Source organism: Typopeltis vanoorti, chromosome 14 (genome assembly GCF_054136105.1).
Source record: "Typopeltis vanoorti isolate ZY-2024b chromosome 14, IOZ_Tvanoo_1.0, whole genome shotgun sequence".
In the NCBI taxonomy this organism is placed as follows: domain Eukaryota; kingdom Metazoa; phylum Arthropoda; class Arachnida; order Uropygi; family Thelyphonidae; genus Typopeltis; species Typopeltis vanoorti.
Genome location: NC_143562.1, coordinates 108,991,099 through 109,006,264, shown reverse-complemented (window position 1 = coordinate 109,006,264; position 15,166 = coordinate 108,991,099). Strand labels below are relative to the sequence as shown.

Sequence of the window (15,166 nt, the reverse complement as noted above, 5' to 3'; positions counted from 1 at the left end):
AGATCTGAAAAAGGCATATTTAAAGGAAAACAAATTCAACAAACAAAAATAAATAAAAAATTTTTTTTCTTCTTTTTTCTAGAAACCTGTTGTTGTGTCCCAATTTATGATTATTATTCTAACAATTATCCTTACAAGTGAAATTCTGCTTATCTTTATCCAACTTTCATCTATGTACGAGATATTACCCAAAATACAAATATTTAAGCTATTTCTCTCCTTAGTGTCCCTAATATTTATATTATACTGTGCCTTTTAGGACATTTAGTTTGAGATATTAAATATAAAAACAAGCAGCAATTACCAAAATATGTCTGAATGTGAGACAATATTGCAGTCGTGACACTTTATCTCGTAACTCATCTAAATATTTTCCCCTCCGATGTGATTAAGTTTGTACATTTTCAAGTGGTGCATTGGGCAGCAATTTCAGACAACTGTATTATCAATAAAGAAAGGTTTATTAAACTCATTAGCATGGTACAATTCAATTTCTAATATATATAACTCAATTCAATACTAAGAAAACATTTACAAAATAACATTAGCTAATCACAAGTATTTGGCTAAGATCCTATATGGGTATTGCGATCATGCCGCCATAACAAATTCAACAATACAATCATATGTATAATCCCAGATCTAATTAACACGTTAGTTAACCCTATATTAGTCTGAATACGCTGTATGCTGTAGCACATGGACATATGTGATCAACTCACTCTATTTAACTATCTAAAACTATGTAGATTAAACTATCCTTTCACTGTGCTAACACATGACTTTGACATTTAAAACTTTCCTATAAGTTACAATACACATGCATAAATCTCAAGACACTTGAATAGTTATATAATTAATATTAACAAGCATACTCGCATTGCAATCAGTCATGTACTATAGTCCTAGTATAATTTTCCTTAGTCTCTTCAAATTACAATTACCTATGATTTCAATTAACATGAGATTTTTACAGTACTTTTTGACTTGGGTTTTCTATATTGGCCTCTACCGTTTTTCCGATTGTACTATCCTTGGATGAACTCCTCTATAATCTGTCACTCATAAGTTCTTTTGGCATTAAACTGGGCTTTTGCGATCTTAACTTTTCGTACTTGAATTAAGGACACACTTTGAATCATCTATACAATGGCTGTGAAACTCACCACGTGGGCACTGACTTCTATCTCTCGTTGTTGTCACAGAATGATGAAACACATAGACAATACCTTCTTTCCTTTAGCTAAATGGCATTCATCGTTTCTTACCATAAGAATACGGAATTGAAATCCTGCTCACTTTTGTTCCCTTGTTGTGTCGGACGGAGATTAACTCCAACCCCGCCACTCAGGAAAACCACGTGGAAAACCTATACAAAAAAGCTCGTGCAGAAACTATTCGGGAAAAAGCCTCGTGGGGGGGTGTCTAACTCTTTTATACCTTGAGCCCTACCGGCACCTTCTTTAATTTCTTTTCTCCGCCCCTTACTGGATTCGACTTCACTGACCAATTAGGGTGCCGTTTTTCTGCCAAACATCCTGCAGTCGGCGAGCACGCGACTCACACGTGACGACGCCTCAATTCTGCAATTGACCCTGAGCGATAGTCTTTTGCTTTTGCTAGCCTCAAATTAATCCCCCTTCCAAAATTTTCTAATAATTTACTTAATATTTTAATCTCTCATTTCAGGTGTTAAAACTAGCCTCTCACATACAATTTCTTATGACTAATCTTTTTTGTCTTACTTAACTAATTTTTTTCATATCAACTGTAATATATTCCTTCTTTTATTATTATTTTATTCTTTATTATCAACAAACATTTTTTTGTTATATATTTTACTTGGATGCAAGAATAATTTTCTTTCTTTAAATAATTTATGTATTAGCTCTTATACAGGGGTTTTATTTTATTTTCTCTTCATTTTACACCATGATAACTGAAAATTTAACATTCTTAGGTATCAGGGTGTAACACTGTCAAGGTGTCCAGAGAAAAGCTATTCAAAACACTACAATTATATGCAGTAAATGGTACATTACACAGAACAATGCATAGTCTATATTTAATTGTAAGTCAGCAGTTAGAACTGAAGGAGTTTTCACACCTCTATCTGTAAAAATAGTTTAATAATACTCAAATACATTAAAAAAATAATTATACAATATCCTGAACTTTAATCACAGTAACACATCTGAAAATCTAAAACGGTAACTAAATCATCTTATCTGGGCCTTAGCACAAAATTCAGTTTGTGTTAAACAAACAGATTTTCATGATAATAAATTTATTGATCTTGGGGTGGTTAATATTTGGGGCAGCTATTTTCAAGCAAGCTTAGCTAATCTAATAGTTATTCACACATAACATCACTGGATGCTATATGGTCACTCCTGTGCCTCATAGGATTTTGGAAGCCTTATGCTGGAAGAGGCAGGGTTGAAGATGCTCTTTGCACACAGAGTTAGTAGGACAATCCCAAACATCAACAGTCGTAGTGAGATTTGAATATGCAACCTCTTGGCAGGAGAGCAGATATACTAACCACGCAGTCAATCAGGTGGCTAATCTAATACTGATACAGTAAATTGTAACTCTTTATGTTATATGTTATGAATATTTACAATAGCTCAGTTAGTGCATGAATTTTAGAACAAAAGTCATAAAACTGCAACCAGTTTATAAGAACTAAACATAAACATGAATAATAAATGTATATTCATGTAATCATAAACTGTTTGAATGGTTAATTCATTTTCACGTGGATTTTAAAATATCAAAACTCAGCACTTTATTTGGGAAGATTTGGAAAAGAAAAGGTGATAAATTAACAAAGTCAGTTCGAAAAGATCACAGCTAATCAAATTAAAACTGATTAGTTATTTTACTTGAAGATGCTATAGAAACAGAAAAATAAAAAAATAAATAAAATCTACATGCCTGCTGAAAGAAAAATGGTGCCAGATGGGAACATCAATACAGACTCCACAGGATCCCCATGATTAACAGACATCACAGAAGCAGATGTTCGTGCATCATAAAGTTTCACTGTATGGTCATAGGATCCTAAAAATCAGTCAAGTAATTAAGTATATTATTTTTATAACCCCACATAAAATTATAGATTGCCAAATTCAATTTTTATATTATTAAAAAGCTCATGTCTTTTTAATAATATAAAAATTTTATATATATAAAACTAAAGAAGAAAAGTGTGGCAAATTTTCATAATAATTACAGTAATGCATGCACACATATACAGTGCCTATGGTACAGCATGTAACAATCCACAATCCAAATGTTTGGCAAGATCTCATTAGAATCCTGATTCATAATTTGTAAGAGTACTTATAAAGGCTTTTAAAAATGAAGGTAATTGAGCTCATCTAATTCTTTGGTTTGACTATTTTCCATAGAAAACAGGTAACTTAAAAAATATCCTGCTCAAATTGGTTAGGCAAATAAGATACTTGATTTTTTAAGAGGAAAAAGGTACCTGCAGCTCTGGACTAACTTCCATCTGAAAATATCTAATAAAAGTAGGAAGGATGCATAATTCATATATTACTTTCAATCAAAAACATTTACCACCTAATAGAATGACAAACATCTTCATTCAACATCGCTTACTTGGATTTGTTTTCGGTTTATTGGCATAAAATCTAAGGTCATACTACAACAATATAAAGGTTAGAACAGTACACTAGATAACAGGTAAAACAAAAAAAATTAAACAGCACCTTATGTACAGATGTAGAAACAATATATAAAACAGAATGTAAAAATTATTTTAAAGAAAGATATATAAAAACAGAGCATAAAAAAATATATACCAATAATAATATAAAAATAATAATTATTAATCTCAATTTTCATGTTCATTTTTTTCATCATCTGTTGAAAATAGTTCTTCAGATTCATTGTTTAAATGATAGTCAAATAAGATACTTGATTCCGTTGAATTGATTTCGTTTTCATCATCATCAGTGTCCCACAACAGATCATCTTCCGTACCGTCCATAAGATTAGAGATACCACACTTTTTAAATGATTTTATTCCATGCTTTGATCATAAAATTGCACAACATATCAAGTGATGTAGCTCGCATAGATCCACCATTTGTAGATTTTTCACCAGCCAACATCCAATTATTCCACTCTTCTCGCATATGATCTTTAAATGGTTTGTTCAAGCAGGCGTCTAGTGGTTGCAATATAGAAGTTAAACCACCTTGTATAACAGTAATTTTTGTGTTAAAGATACCAAGTAATTTTATAATCTTGGTTTTAATCCTTTTTCCCAAGTAAGCAAACACACAAGTAAGTCAAGTTTGTGCCTGAGTAGGCAGACCCTGAAATGCCAAGGTTTAAGTAATACAGAGCTTATCAATTCTACCTATGCAAGTTGCCACAAGGTGCTTTGGCCTTATTAATTATCTCTGGATGAGAGAAAGATGTGAAAAGTTTTTTACCTTAGGTATAATATATGTTAATATATTATACTACTCACTGATGAGACCTCAATAAAGGTTGAAACCAATCTGGGTAGTGATCCCCACCCATAATGTATAACAGGGGTTCCCAACCTTTTTGTTTCCTAGAGCACATTCTAAAATACCGGTAGGGCGATGGGCACCATCTATTTTTTCAAGCAAATTTTTTGAATTCTTTTGTTAAATGAATACATACTAACATTATAATCAAATGTTTTATTACTTAAAAGTTTACATTATATAAAAATGTAAATATATATATGTAAGTTAGTGTGATCTTTGGCATTGCATTTCATTGGCCAATGCTTCATAATTAGGAGAATATGATGATATTCCAGTTCTTAAAATGGAATGAACAACTTCGAATGCATGTCTACTTTACATTGTATGCGTTTAATACTCGTCATGTGTCATTAACGCATGCGTCTTATAGCATGCCATGAATTGTTGCGTGATTATTTCAAACTATACGGCACACGATTGAACAGTGGCGGGCACACACAAATTGGTCAACGGGCGCCATGGTGCCCGCAGGCATAGGGTTGTGAACCCCTGATGTATAACATCATACATCTCCTAGGAGATGTGTTTTACATTTATGGGAAATACTAAGGAAAGTGATCAGAACTTAATCCATCTTTACCATGAGTTGCCTTGGTGTTGCACCACCACCATAAGTCTTGAATCACGTTCAGGTGCAAACTTGACTTGTCTGTTTGTTTACTTGGGAAAAAGGATTAAAACCAAGGTTATAAAATTACTTGGTATCTTTAACATATATTACACCCAAGGTAAAAAACTTTTCACAACAATTTTTGTGTTATTTTTTCTAGAAGACTTTTAGTATTCTCAGTTCTCAGACTACGAAATATAACCCATACTAATAAACTGCGTTTCTTCATTATACTGCTTGGTCACGTGTTCCACACATTATTTATCCATAATTTCACATTTTCATCCATCCATCCTTTTTCGTGATAATGTACAAAAACACCTGAAGGAATTTTTATCTTTGAAGATGATCATCGGTTTTAACTTGGTTCCATCATCCAAACATGACAACACAACCGTAAACCTTGTTTTTTCATGACCTGTACTTCGAACTAGCACACTCTTACTACCTTTAAACTCCACTGTTTTATTGCTTATCATATCAAAGTTCATAAGAGTTTCATCCATATTTCTAATATTTGACAATAGAAATTTATATTCTTGTCTCAACTGAATAATAAATTTATGGAAACTTTGTGGTCAAGATCTACTCGAAGTTTTTGAGCAATTTTCGTTTTTTGTCTATCCATAAAACGATTACACCATCCTGAAGTAGCTTGAAATTCTATACTTTCATCTGGATTCAATCTTGACCACTTTAGTGCATATATGCTCTAATCATATTTCTTGTAACAAGATAACCATTCTGTCTTGTTCGAATACCCATTCTGGAACATGATTTTCCAGTTGCGGCCATCGGGTGATCTCTATTCTCATCGCCCATTTTTTCTTTGGCAATTTTTTTAAAACATCTTCTTTCTTCCTCCATTCTCTTACCATCATCAGGGTACATCCAACTTTCTTGCAGCAGCACAGTTATTAATTTGTTTTGCCATTTCAATTATCCTTATTTTAAATCAAACATACTTTCTTCATTTTGTTGCTGGTTCCATGATTTTAAATGATAACAATTTTAATAATAATAAAATTTTAAAAAATGCAAAATTAGTAATTAATTAAAACTGGGGCTAATCATTTTTAATTAGGGTAATTCGCATAAATACTAAATCTATGCTACACAAAAAAATAACGGATATGCATAGATATAAAAATAACGGATATAACAACAATACCTAACATTGCATTAATACAAGAAAGAAGAAATTGGGGGGGGGGGGGGTCATCCCATACAACCAACATAAGCTTAAAACCCTAAAAATAGCCTAAAATTTAGGCCTCGTCTTATACGCTGACATATACGGTATATAAAAACAGGATCTATATACAACATATATACAGTCTTGCCATAAATACTGTTACAACTTTTGCACATCCATGCACTGCCCGCAGAATCAGTTGAGAGAGACTTGTCTAGCTGTACAGGTTGGTATGCCGTGAAGAAATTATGAGAACCGTGTAGCTGTAATAGCACTTCACAAGGTTGGAATGCAGCCACCTGTTATTTTCAACATGCTAAAAACACTCAGGATCAGTAGATGCTTGTGAAACTATTAATTGTTACAATGATACAGAAGATGTATATGTGCTGTAAGCTGTAAATGATTTACTGATGGATTAAAGGTTTATGCTCTGTTCAAGTTGTAATGGTATTTATGGCTAGACAGTACACATACTATACATAATTAATACCAAACATGAAGACAAATTTTTTGACTGTAAGACAATTTCAAGTAGTTATGTGGGAAAATTAAACAGAATGCGAGATCAAATGTTAACAAAATAGGTGTTTGATGCCAAGATGGCAGGAAAGACACAGAGGAATACCGAGGTCTAGGTAGATTGATTCAGTCAGAAGTGTTTTAGAAGCATGAAATGTTAGATATGACTATATTGGAGTGCTAACAAGAAACAGGTTAATTTGGATGAAGATTGTTGATAGTAGATTAAAAATAATGTAAACTTAATCACATAGTGCTCTCATAATAGCCTGAACACCCCTTCAGGATATGTATCAGGAAATTTATGGTGATGCTGAACCTTGGATCTATCTCTCTGATGATGTCGATGCTATACCAGATGAAATATATTGAACTTTTTGAATAAATTCTATATAAATTTTGTGTAAGCCATGAAACTTACTTTACATGAAACATGCCTGGTGCATATGTTCCATTAAAGCTATTAACTATTGAAGTAAAAATGAAACAGGTCAAAATCATGAACCAAACCTTGGAATCTCAGTAGTAAACTATGAAGAAAACATTGATTTAGCTAGGGAGGTAAGTGGCAAAGTTGTCTGCAAGGAAACAAGAAATATGATGTACACTAGAAGTTACAGAAGCAGTCCTGGGAAGGAAAGCATACTGGAAGTTCTATCTAGAAAATAAGTCAGCAGATCATTATTACGGAATCATAATTATTCTAGATGTCCAGATCTTCTGGACATCTAGAATATCTTTTATATGTCCAGAGTAATTACTTTAAAAGATTGCTAAATGAATAATCAGTGAGGTTAAAAAAGATAAACGGGCCATCAAAATCCTTAAATGCAGAAAGGCAGCTCAAGTAACAAAGCTCTGTTTTTCTGGATTGGAAACTTGGGAAAAAAATAAGAAGTATTGCCGATGATTCAGAAAAAGCCTCTGCAAGAGTGTTAGCAATTGCCTATTGGGTGAGCAAATGTGCATCCACTGTCAAGAATCAAAAGTGGGTGTGTGTGGTAATCCTTCATTTGCCAGATTTCATCCTCCTCTTGGGTGTTGGTTGATGTGGTTATAGAGGATGTGTGTTGGATACAGGATTCCATTTGGTTCCAGTGTTATAGATATATCTTGGTCAGGCATAAGCACTTTTGAAAGCAATGAGGATTGTTACTGTGGAGTATCTGTGGAAGATATTTCAGACTTTGATCTCAGTTTTCTTAGCTGCTATACAATCAGCGCTGCACAAGGAAAAACAGAAATCAACAAGATGCTTTCGGTATTGCACTTGTGTAATATACTCTCCCATAATTCAATGCATCACTGAATTATGGGAGAGGCAATGAAACTTATCTGCTTTCCGTCATGATATCCATAATGTAGTACATGGTTGCCCATGAAGAAAAGTGGATATCACAGTAAGTAATCATTCCCATATAATATGTCATCAGTTTCTCACATAAACAGTGGGAAACTGATGGGAAACATAAGGAAGAGGAAGGAAAAATAGACATTTAAATCAGTCAATGTTGATTCTATTAATTGCTACAACCCTACTTCTGATGTACACAGGCAGTATCTCAAAAAATGTTCTGTTATCAAGGTTGTGAGATAACTGCATCAGGAGGTAAGCAGAAGCAGCACACTATAACAAGACATCCAAATGTCTTGTTATAGTGTGCTGCTCAGATGGCAACTTCTGTATGGGGACCAGTCTGGTTGGCCGAATGGTTAACATATCCACTCTCCAGCCAAGAGGCATGGATGTTTGTGATCGTCCTACTAATTGTTTACCATATGTATTGTTATAACCTGTGTCCTGGCACAGTATGACCTTTGATGTCCTTGCAGCATAAAAAGCAAATCAAAATCCTGTTTGGGCAGCCCCCCCCCCTCCCCCACACAGAGAATCCATGATGGATATCTAAATAATAATGAATACTAAATAAATAACTTAAGTATTTCTGCAATCGAAGTACAGAAATGTTTTCATTATTTAATGTTTGATGAAGCCATTTCTTCTTCTTTTTATATGGTTTCTCATCCACAAAACCTTTTTTTTTAACCTACAATACATTTGAACAGTAGGCAGACTAAAGTTTGTGGGCAACCAGTGTCCATCTCTTCCTTCCAAGGAAAAAAAAAATTTAAGTGTCACCTGGCCAGAACCAGGTGATTACTCGGCCAACCAGACTGGTACCCACACAGGAGTTGCCATCTGAGCAGCACACTATAACAAGACATTTGGATGTCTTGTTATAGTGTGCTGCTTCTGCTTACCTCCTGATGCAACTATCTCACAGCACAACTGCTTGGTCCTTCAGTTCAGAGTAAATCACCTCACCAGGAGCATCTCTGAGATCCTACCCCAATGAGATCCTACTCCTAGAGAAAATTTCAAAGTTGTGTGTATGTATGGGGGTTAGTGGGGAGAGGAGGGATAACCCGTTCAATATTCCTACCATGAATTCTTTAGACACTCAAACCTTTCTGCATGAAGGGTGATATTTACCCAAGTGAGCATTCGCTGCTGAATGTATAATTAAGAGTGTTCATATATTTGTTGTTGTCTCACATTTTCTGAACTTATGGGAGCTTGTTGAGTCCCAACATACATGAGGATGAAAATTTACTCATTCTAAAAATGACTTTGGTTCAGTACCAGAGCTCTCCTCCTACCATAGAGCCACACACAGACACTCACTCTCCAGAAAGCAATGACTCTACTCAGGAGTGGAACACAAGGACTATCACAGGCCTATCCACAAGACCATGGAGAAGGAAACTTACTGCAATACTGCTGACTCTTGCAGACAGCAGCATTGCAGTTTCTGGATATGATTCACCATTCTATCAACACTCCAGCCTTCAAATATAGGTAAGTATCCATTTTTTTCTTCCTTTCCTTATTTTAACCATTACTGAGCAAATGACAGAACTGAACTGAGAGCATCTGGACTATGAACAGGTGCTCAAGATGCATGAGCAGACTAGGATGGTCCTAGAAAAGAAATGGCTGCACCATTTCCCAAAACCAGTGCCCACTCCATCTCCCAAAATATCCAACATCAGGCCAACAAAAGAACAGGAGCAAGCAATAGAAGAACCTGCAAAGACCAAGACAATTTCCAAGTTAGTTGCAAAAAAATGTGCATGGGAACACCTACTGAAAACACAGAAATGCCCATGGATACAGAGACCAACAAAAAGTAATATTGCCAATCACACTGCAAACACAAGATTCAATGGACTGCACTAGCCTCAGATATAAAAATTCAAAAAATAGAGTCCAGCAGGACTAAGAACACCGACAAAGCATTCATATTAAACCACAGACAGTTGTCGACTACCACACAATCATCAAAATTAAATCTTAAAAAACTCTGAAGATGGCACTACATGGTATCAGTGACAACTGAAAAAGGGGTGGATTAATCTACAGAATCATAGACTACATTCCATCAAAGTAAGCTGCATGTTGAGAGCAGACAGATGGCCAGTGCCGTTTGTGCTGGTCAAAATCAGTGAGAGATCTTTGCCCTCACAACTGTCTACAACCTAGTCATCAAGCCAGAATCTCTATGCTGAAGGGCATCCAATACTAATCCTGCCAAAAATTTGGCCATGCAAGCAGAGTTTCAATGCATCAAGTGTGGGGAAAATCACACAACATGCAAGAAACCAAGAACAGAATCAGCAAAATGGTTCCAGTGGACTACACCCTGAAAACAACAAAGGGTGCAGAGAATACCTGATCTCCAAGAAACTGGAAAAATCAACCCAGGTGCCCAGCAGCAAGACAAGATAGAGAAAACACCTACTGCATCCAACACTGAAAATTTTGAAGGCACACATACACCAAAACATGAACAGTCACACCTTATATGCAGAAGTGGTGGCATCAAAAAGCAACCCAAGGGTTTTGATAAAACTGCCAAGGTTGCAGCCATTTTGGCAAACATTCATATTGGACATTACAAATCCAAGCAATTCTCACACTAATCAATGATGATTAACGAATGGAGAAGACCTTATTCCATTCAGTTTATTTTCTGGAATGCCAACATCCTAGGAAACAAATGCATGAGTTTAATTCATGTTTTGATCAGATGCCAATCTAATAAACAAAACGCATCTCCACCCAGCTGAAAATCCAAGACTCAGAAACTACATTGTGATGATAGGCCCAACACCAGGAGAGACGGCACAGGTATTTTAATCAAACACAACACCGAACACAGTGAAATTGAAAACTCTTAACCACTAACATCCTGACAGTTAATGCAGGCAGCCTGTAAATCTACTCCATGTACAATTCTACCAGCAACCAGCTACTTGAAACCGACTTAGCAAAGATACTATAAATGAACCGAGCAGTGACAGCAGAGCAGTTGACTTAAACACAAACACGAACTGGAATAGCAAAATCCTCTACAATTTTGGCACCACAAGGAATATCACGGTTGTGTGACCTCTAGAACCTACATGCTATGGACGATAGGATGTCCCAATGTTTTAGACATTGCCATATACCAAAATTTTGCTCAGAAACATAGGCTGAATGTTGTGGACAACCTCAGTTCATTCCGACCACAATCCAGTACTAATTCACTTAAGCTCAGAACAGGAAAATACTCCTGACCATCTATCAGTAATCAACTGGGGGAAAAGCTACCTAACACACACACTGCTTGAGTTCACAGGCCCAATCCCAACTATCAAATGTAAAGTTAGTTGGGACTGGGCCTATGTGACATATTAACACTTCAATAAACAACCTGGAAAAACAGATAACAGCACTCCAAGCTGCCCTCACCAAATACCATGCTCAAACAATAACAGCCTCCCAGAAGCAATCAAGAACTCAGCCATAAGAACAGAGCCAAGCACCAGTATCACATAGGACGCTCCCCTGAAGACCAACAAACCCTCGACAGAACCACTTATTCTGTCCAACAAGTACTAAGAAACCATTGGAACCAACAGAGGGAAATGAAATTGCTGCCCCTAAACACCAAGGATCACTCACTACAAAAGTTGACAAATGCTCTCAGAATGGACCACAAACCTCGTTCCACCAATCCATGTTGAAATAGGTTTCGTTTATCATGACACTGAGAAAGCAGAAACTTTAATTGACAGCTTAGAAAAGCAGTGCAGCCCAAACTATACAGATGAAAACCTAGATTTCTTTAGGAAAGTTTACACTGGTGTACACTACACACTGAAATGTTCAAATATCCCAAATGACACCCAACCAATGTCATCCAATGAAATATAAGAAAGAGTCAAGAAACTAAAGAACAGGAGAGCATCAGGCCCAGAATGGGATTTCCAACAAAGTCATCATACACATACCCCCACAAAGCCATTATGTAGCAATCATCATTCAATGCTAGGATTTCACTACTTTCTGCTACATTGGAAAGAAGTTAACATAATCTTAATCATCCCAAAACCAGGAAAAGCAAAGCAATTCTATCAGATCCTGCTCTTCTGTTTAGGAAAGACTGCTGAATGAGCGATACCAACAAGATTGCAAAAAATCATGATTGGGGGGGGGGGGGGAGACCCAATACCCCATGAGCAGTTAGGCTTCTGCGAGAATCATTCCACTGTAGAACAAATTGTCAGAATTGTAGAACACATCAGTGTGGGATACAATGTAAGGAAGCACGCTGGTGCCATCTTTCTTGACATTGCAAAGATATTCAACAAGGCCTGGCATACAAGGTTACTCTAAAATTGATCAGAATACTGTTTTCAGTCTTGATTTGGCTGAATGCATATCACAAACAATTTTCATAGAAACATTCCATGTCCATTCTGTTTGAAATTCTCATTCCTTCCTTATTTATCTATGTCCTGGTTCTTAAGAAGTATGTGAAGGTGATTCAAGAGAAGGATATCATTATATGTATCACAACGAGACTTTCATTGAATAATTACAAGCAAATTATTGACTTACTGAAAACTGATTTTGTAAGGAACAAAGGCAGGAAACCTGTTCAATCATGTTTTCTAGTCCCTTGTTAACAGTTGGCCATAACTTTTATTCTACTAGGGTTTTATCTATTTGACACTTAATGTCATAATCAAAGAGAAAAAGCACATCTTTTGGCCTGTTATGTTTCCTCAAATTCTTATGATGTACTGATGATCTCAGAAAATATGAAGAGTAGTATGAATGTATTGTATCCTGCTTTTCTTTTGATTTGAGCAGAAAGCATTACACATCACTGAGTGAACAATAGTAGTCTCACGTTCCACCATAGTCAGCAGTGCTGTAATTTGTCACAGGTGCCTATGATCATACCTATCTGAAAATATATACTGAGAGGATACTGGTGATGTGAGCACAGATACACTCTAGGTCAGACCCTTCAAGAGTGGTGAAACTGAGATCAGAGAACTTGAAGCAGCTCACCATCAGTAGTGGTGATGATAGATAAGAATAGCATTGATGCACTGATCAAGGAGGATTGCCATGTCATGAAATGTGGATCACAATGAATATCAGAAAACCAATGGTGATGGCCATCATTATAATGCTGGTTATAAGAAGGCCTGTTTCGCCTTCTTATAACCAGATCTACTTTCATGAGTATTCCTTAAAGAGACCCTCAAATCAAATGTTAACACTTCTCTTAACTCTCTGCCTCTCCACAGCACTAAGGTATTATAGATGGAACAATCTCTTGTGTGGGATTAAAAAAAAAATCTGTAAACTGATCTAATCTAAGATGCATATATAAGAGGTGGTCAACTTAAACTGTAAAGCAAGTGTTTGTTGAGAATATGGCAAGAAAAACATGGGCTGTAGTTATGACTTTTTTGGAAGAAACATTGATTAGAAATTAATCATAAAATTTGAACCATGTTAAACTCTCATAATGTATGGTACATCCCTTGAGGCTATACATGATGACAGTTAATGAAAGATTAAGCAAAGAAAATAGCTAAAAATTTCACGACATCAAATAGTTTTTCCCTTACCTGATAAAAATAAATCGCTGCTTGACTGGCATGTTGATCCGGATCTTACATAATCCTTGGGAGAGGGGGGAAGAGAAAAAAGTAAAATGTTGGTCACCAAAAAAGGAATGATTTTATGCACAACTACTGAACAGCAAAGGAAACTAAAGACACATTAATCATCAAAGTTGGGAGAGAGAAAAAAAACTTACCTAATCTCAAACCTGAATTATTTGCTCTCTGATATACATGGAATACTCAGGAAGTAAGTTCATTCAAAGCAAAGTATAATTTCCATTCCTAAGTATAAAGGATATTCCCACATTGTCACAGTGTTCCATCAATAAGCTAACACTAGCAAAAGAGAATTTTGGACCACTGTCAAACATCCCACTGCACTGCAAAATCTGTTTCAAATCTCCAACCACTAAGGCATTTATTTGTTCATGAAGAATACTAAACAGGTGATAACTACTTGTTACTAAGCATCAGGGAACCCAACTCAAGCCAGAGCTGGAATTGGGGAACATTTCATTAGAATGTCTGCTCCAGAGAACTAAGGCATATGGAACAAATGGAAACAAAGCAGGTTCAATGCACTTATAGCTGGAATGTAAAGACAAGTTACTGGGCAGCTATTATTCGTGTTTTAAGAAGAATGCTGGATGCCAGTCTGGTGAAATAGTGCCCACATAGTACCTATAAAAAACACAGACCATCTGAGAGATAGTGGCTGAAGTGAGTTAGCAACAGAAAGATCATATATCAGCCAAAGTGACTGAGCAGAAATGCTTCTAAAAAGGCCTTTAAATTTTTTGGAGATTGAGGAAGCTACTGATGTGAAAGGGTTATGCCAGAAAAGGCCAGAGACAAATGTTATTCCGAGAGGGGGGGGGGAGAAGTGATCTAGTCTGGCAATTTGTGCATTGCAGAAAGTAAGCTGAGATCTTTTCATGAGAAAGAAAGCAAAACTTTGCATTTTGGTAACACTGAAAGGTGACCTGATAATATGAACTTACAGCAGAATGGTATAGAGATTAGTGTTTAAAGCACTGGTTGTAGATCTTGAAGCTTAAAATGTTTGTGCGCTGCAAAGTTTAATGAATAAATAGGATGAATGGTATGTACCATCATCAAATTGTGGAGAGGATTACCAGTCAATGAGAATAAAACCCTAAGACACTCCTGCATTGGTGAAGGAGCTTCAGAAAAGATATTCATCATGACTAGAGCGAAAGTTAGCTATCCAATATTACAGAAGGTTAAAGGTAAACTAATGGATGATTTACTAAAGCAGGCCTCAATGCCCAAACACAATCAAATGAT

General features: G+C 35.8%; 1 protein-coding gene across 1 annotated transcript in view; it reads right to left on the bottom strand.

Moving 5' to 3' along the window:
* LOC150099828 (U3 small nucleolar RNA-associated protein 15 homolog) overlaps positions 1-15,166 on the bottom strand; it is a 191,377-nt gene that overhangs the window by 105,845 nt on the left and 70,366 nt on the right. Inside the window, exons 5-6 of the mRNA XM_090404114.1 lie at positions 13,862-13,916; positions 2,941-3,066 (exon numbers count right to left, since the gene is read on the bottom strand). Of these exons, the coding sequence (XP_090260240.1) occupies positions 2,941-3,066; positions 13,862-13,916 (181 nt within the window). The remainder of the gene's footprint in view (positions 1-2,940; positions 3,067-13,861; positions 13,917-15,166) is intronic.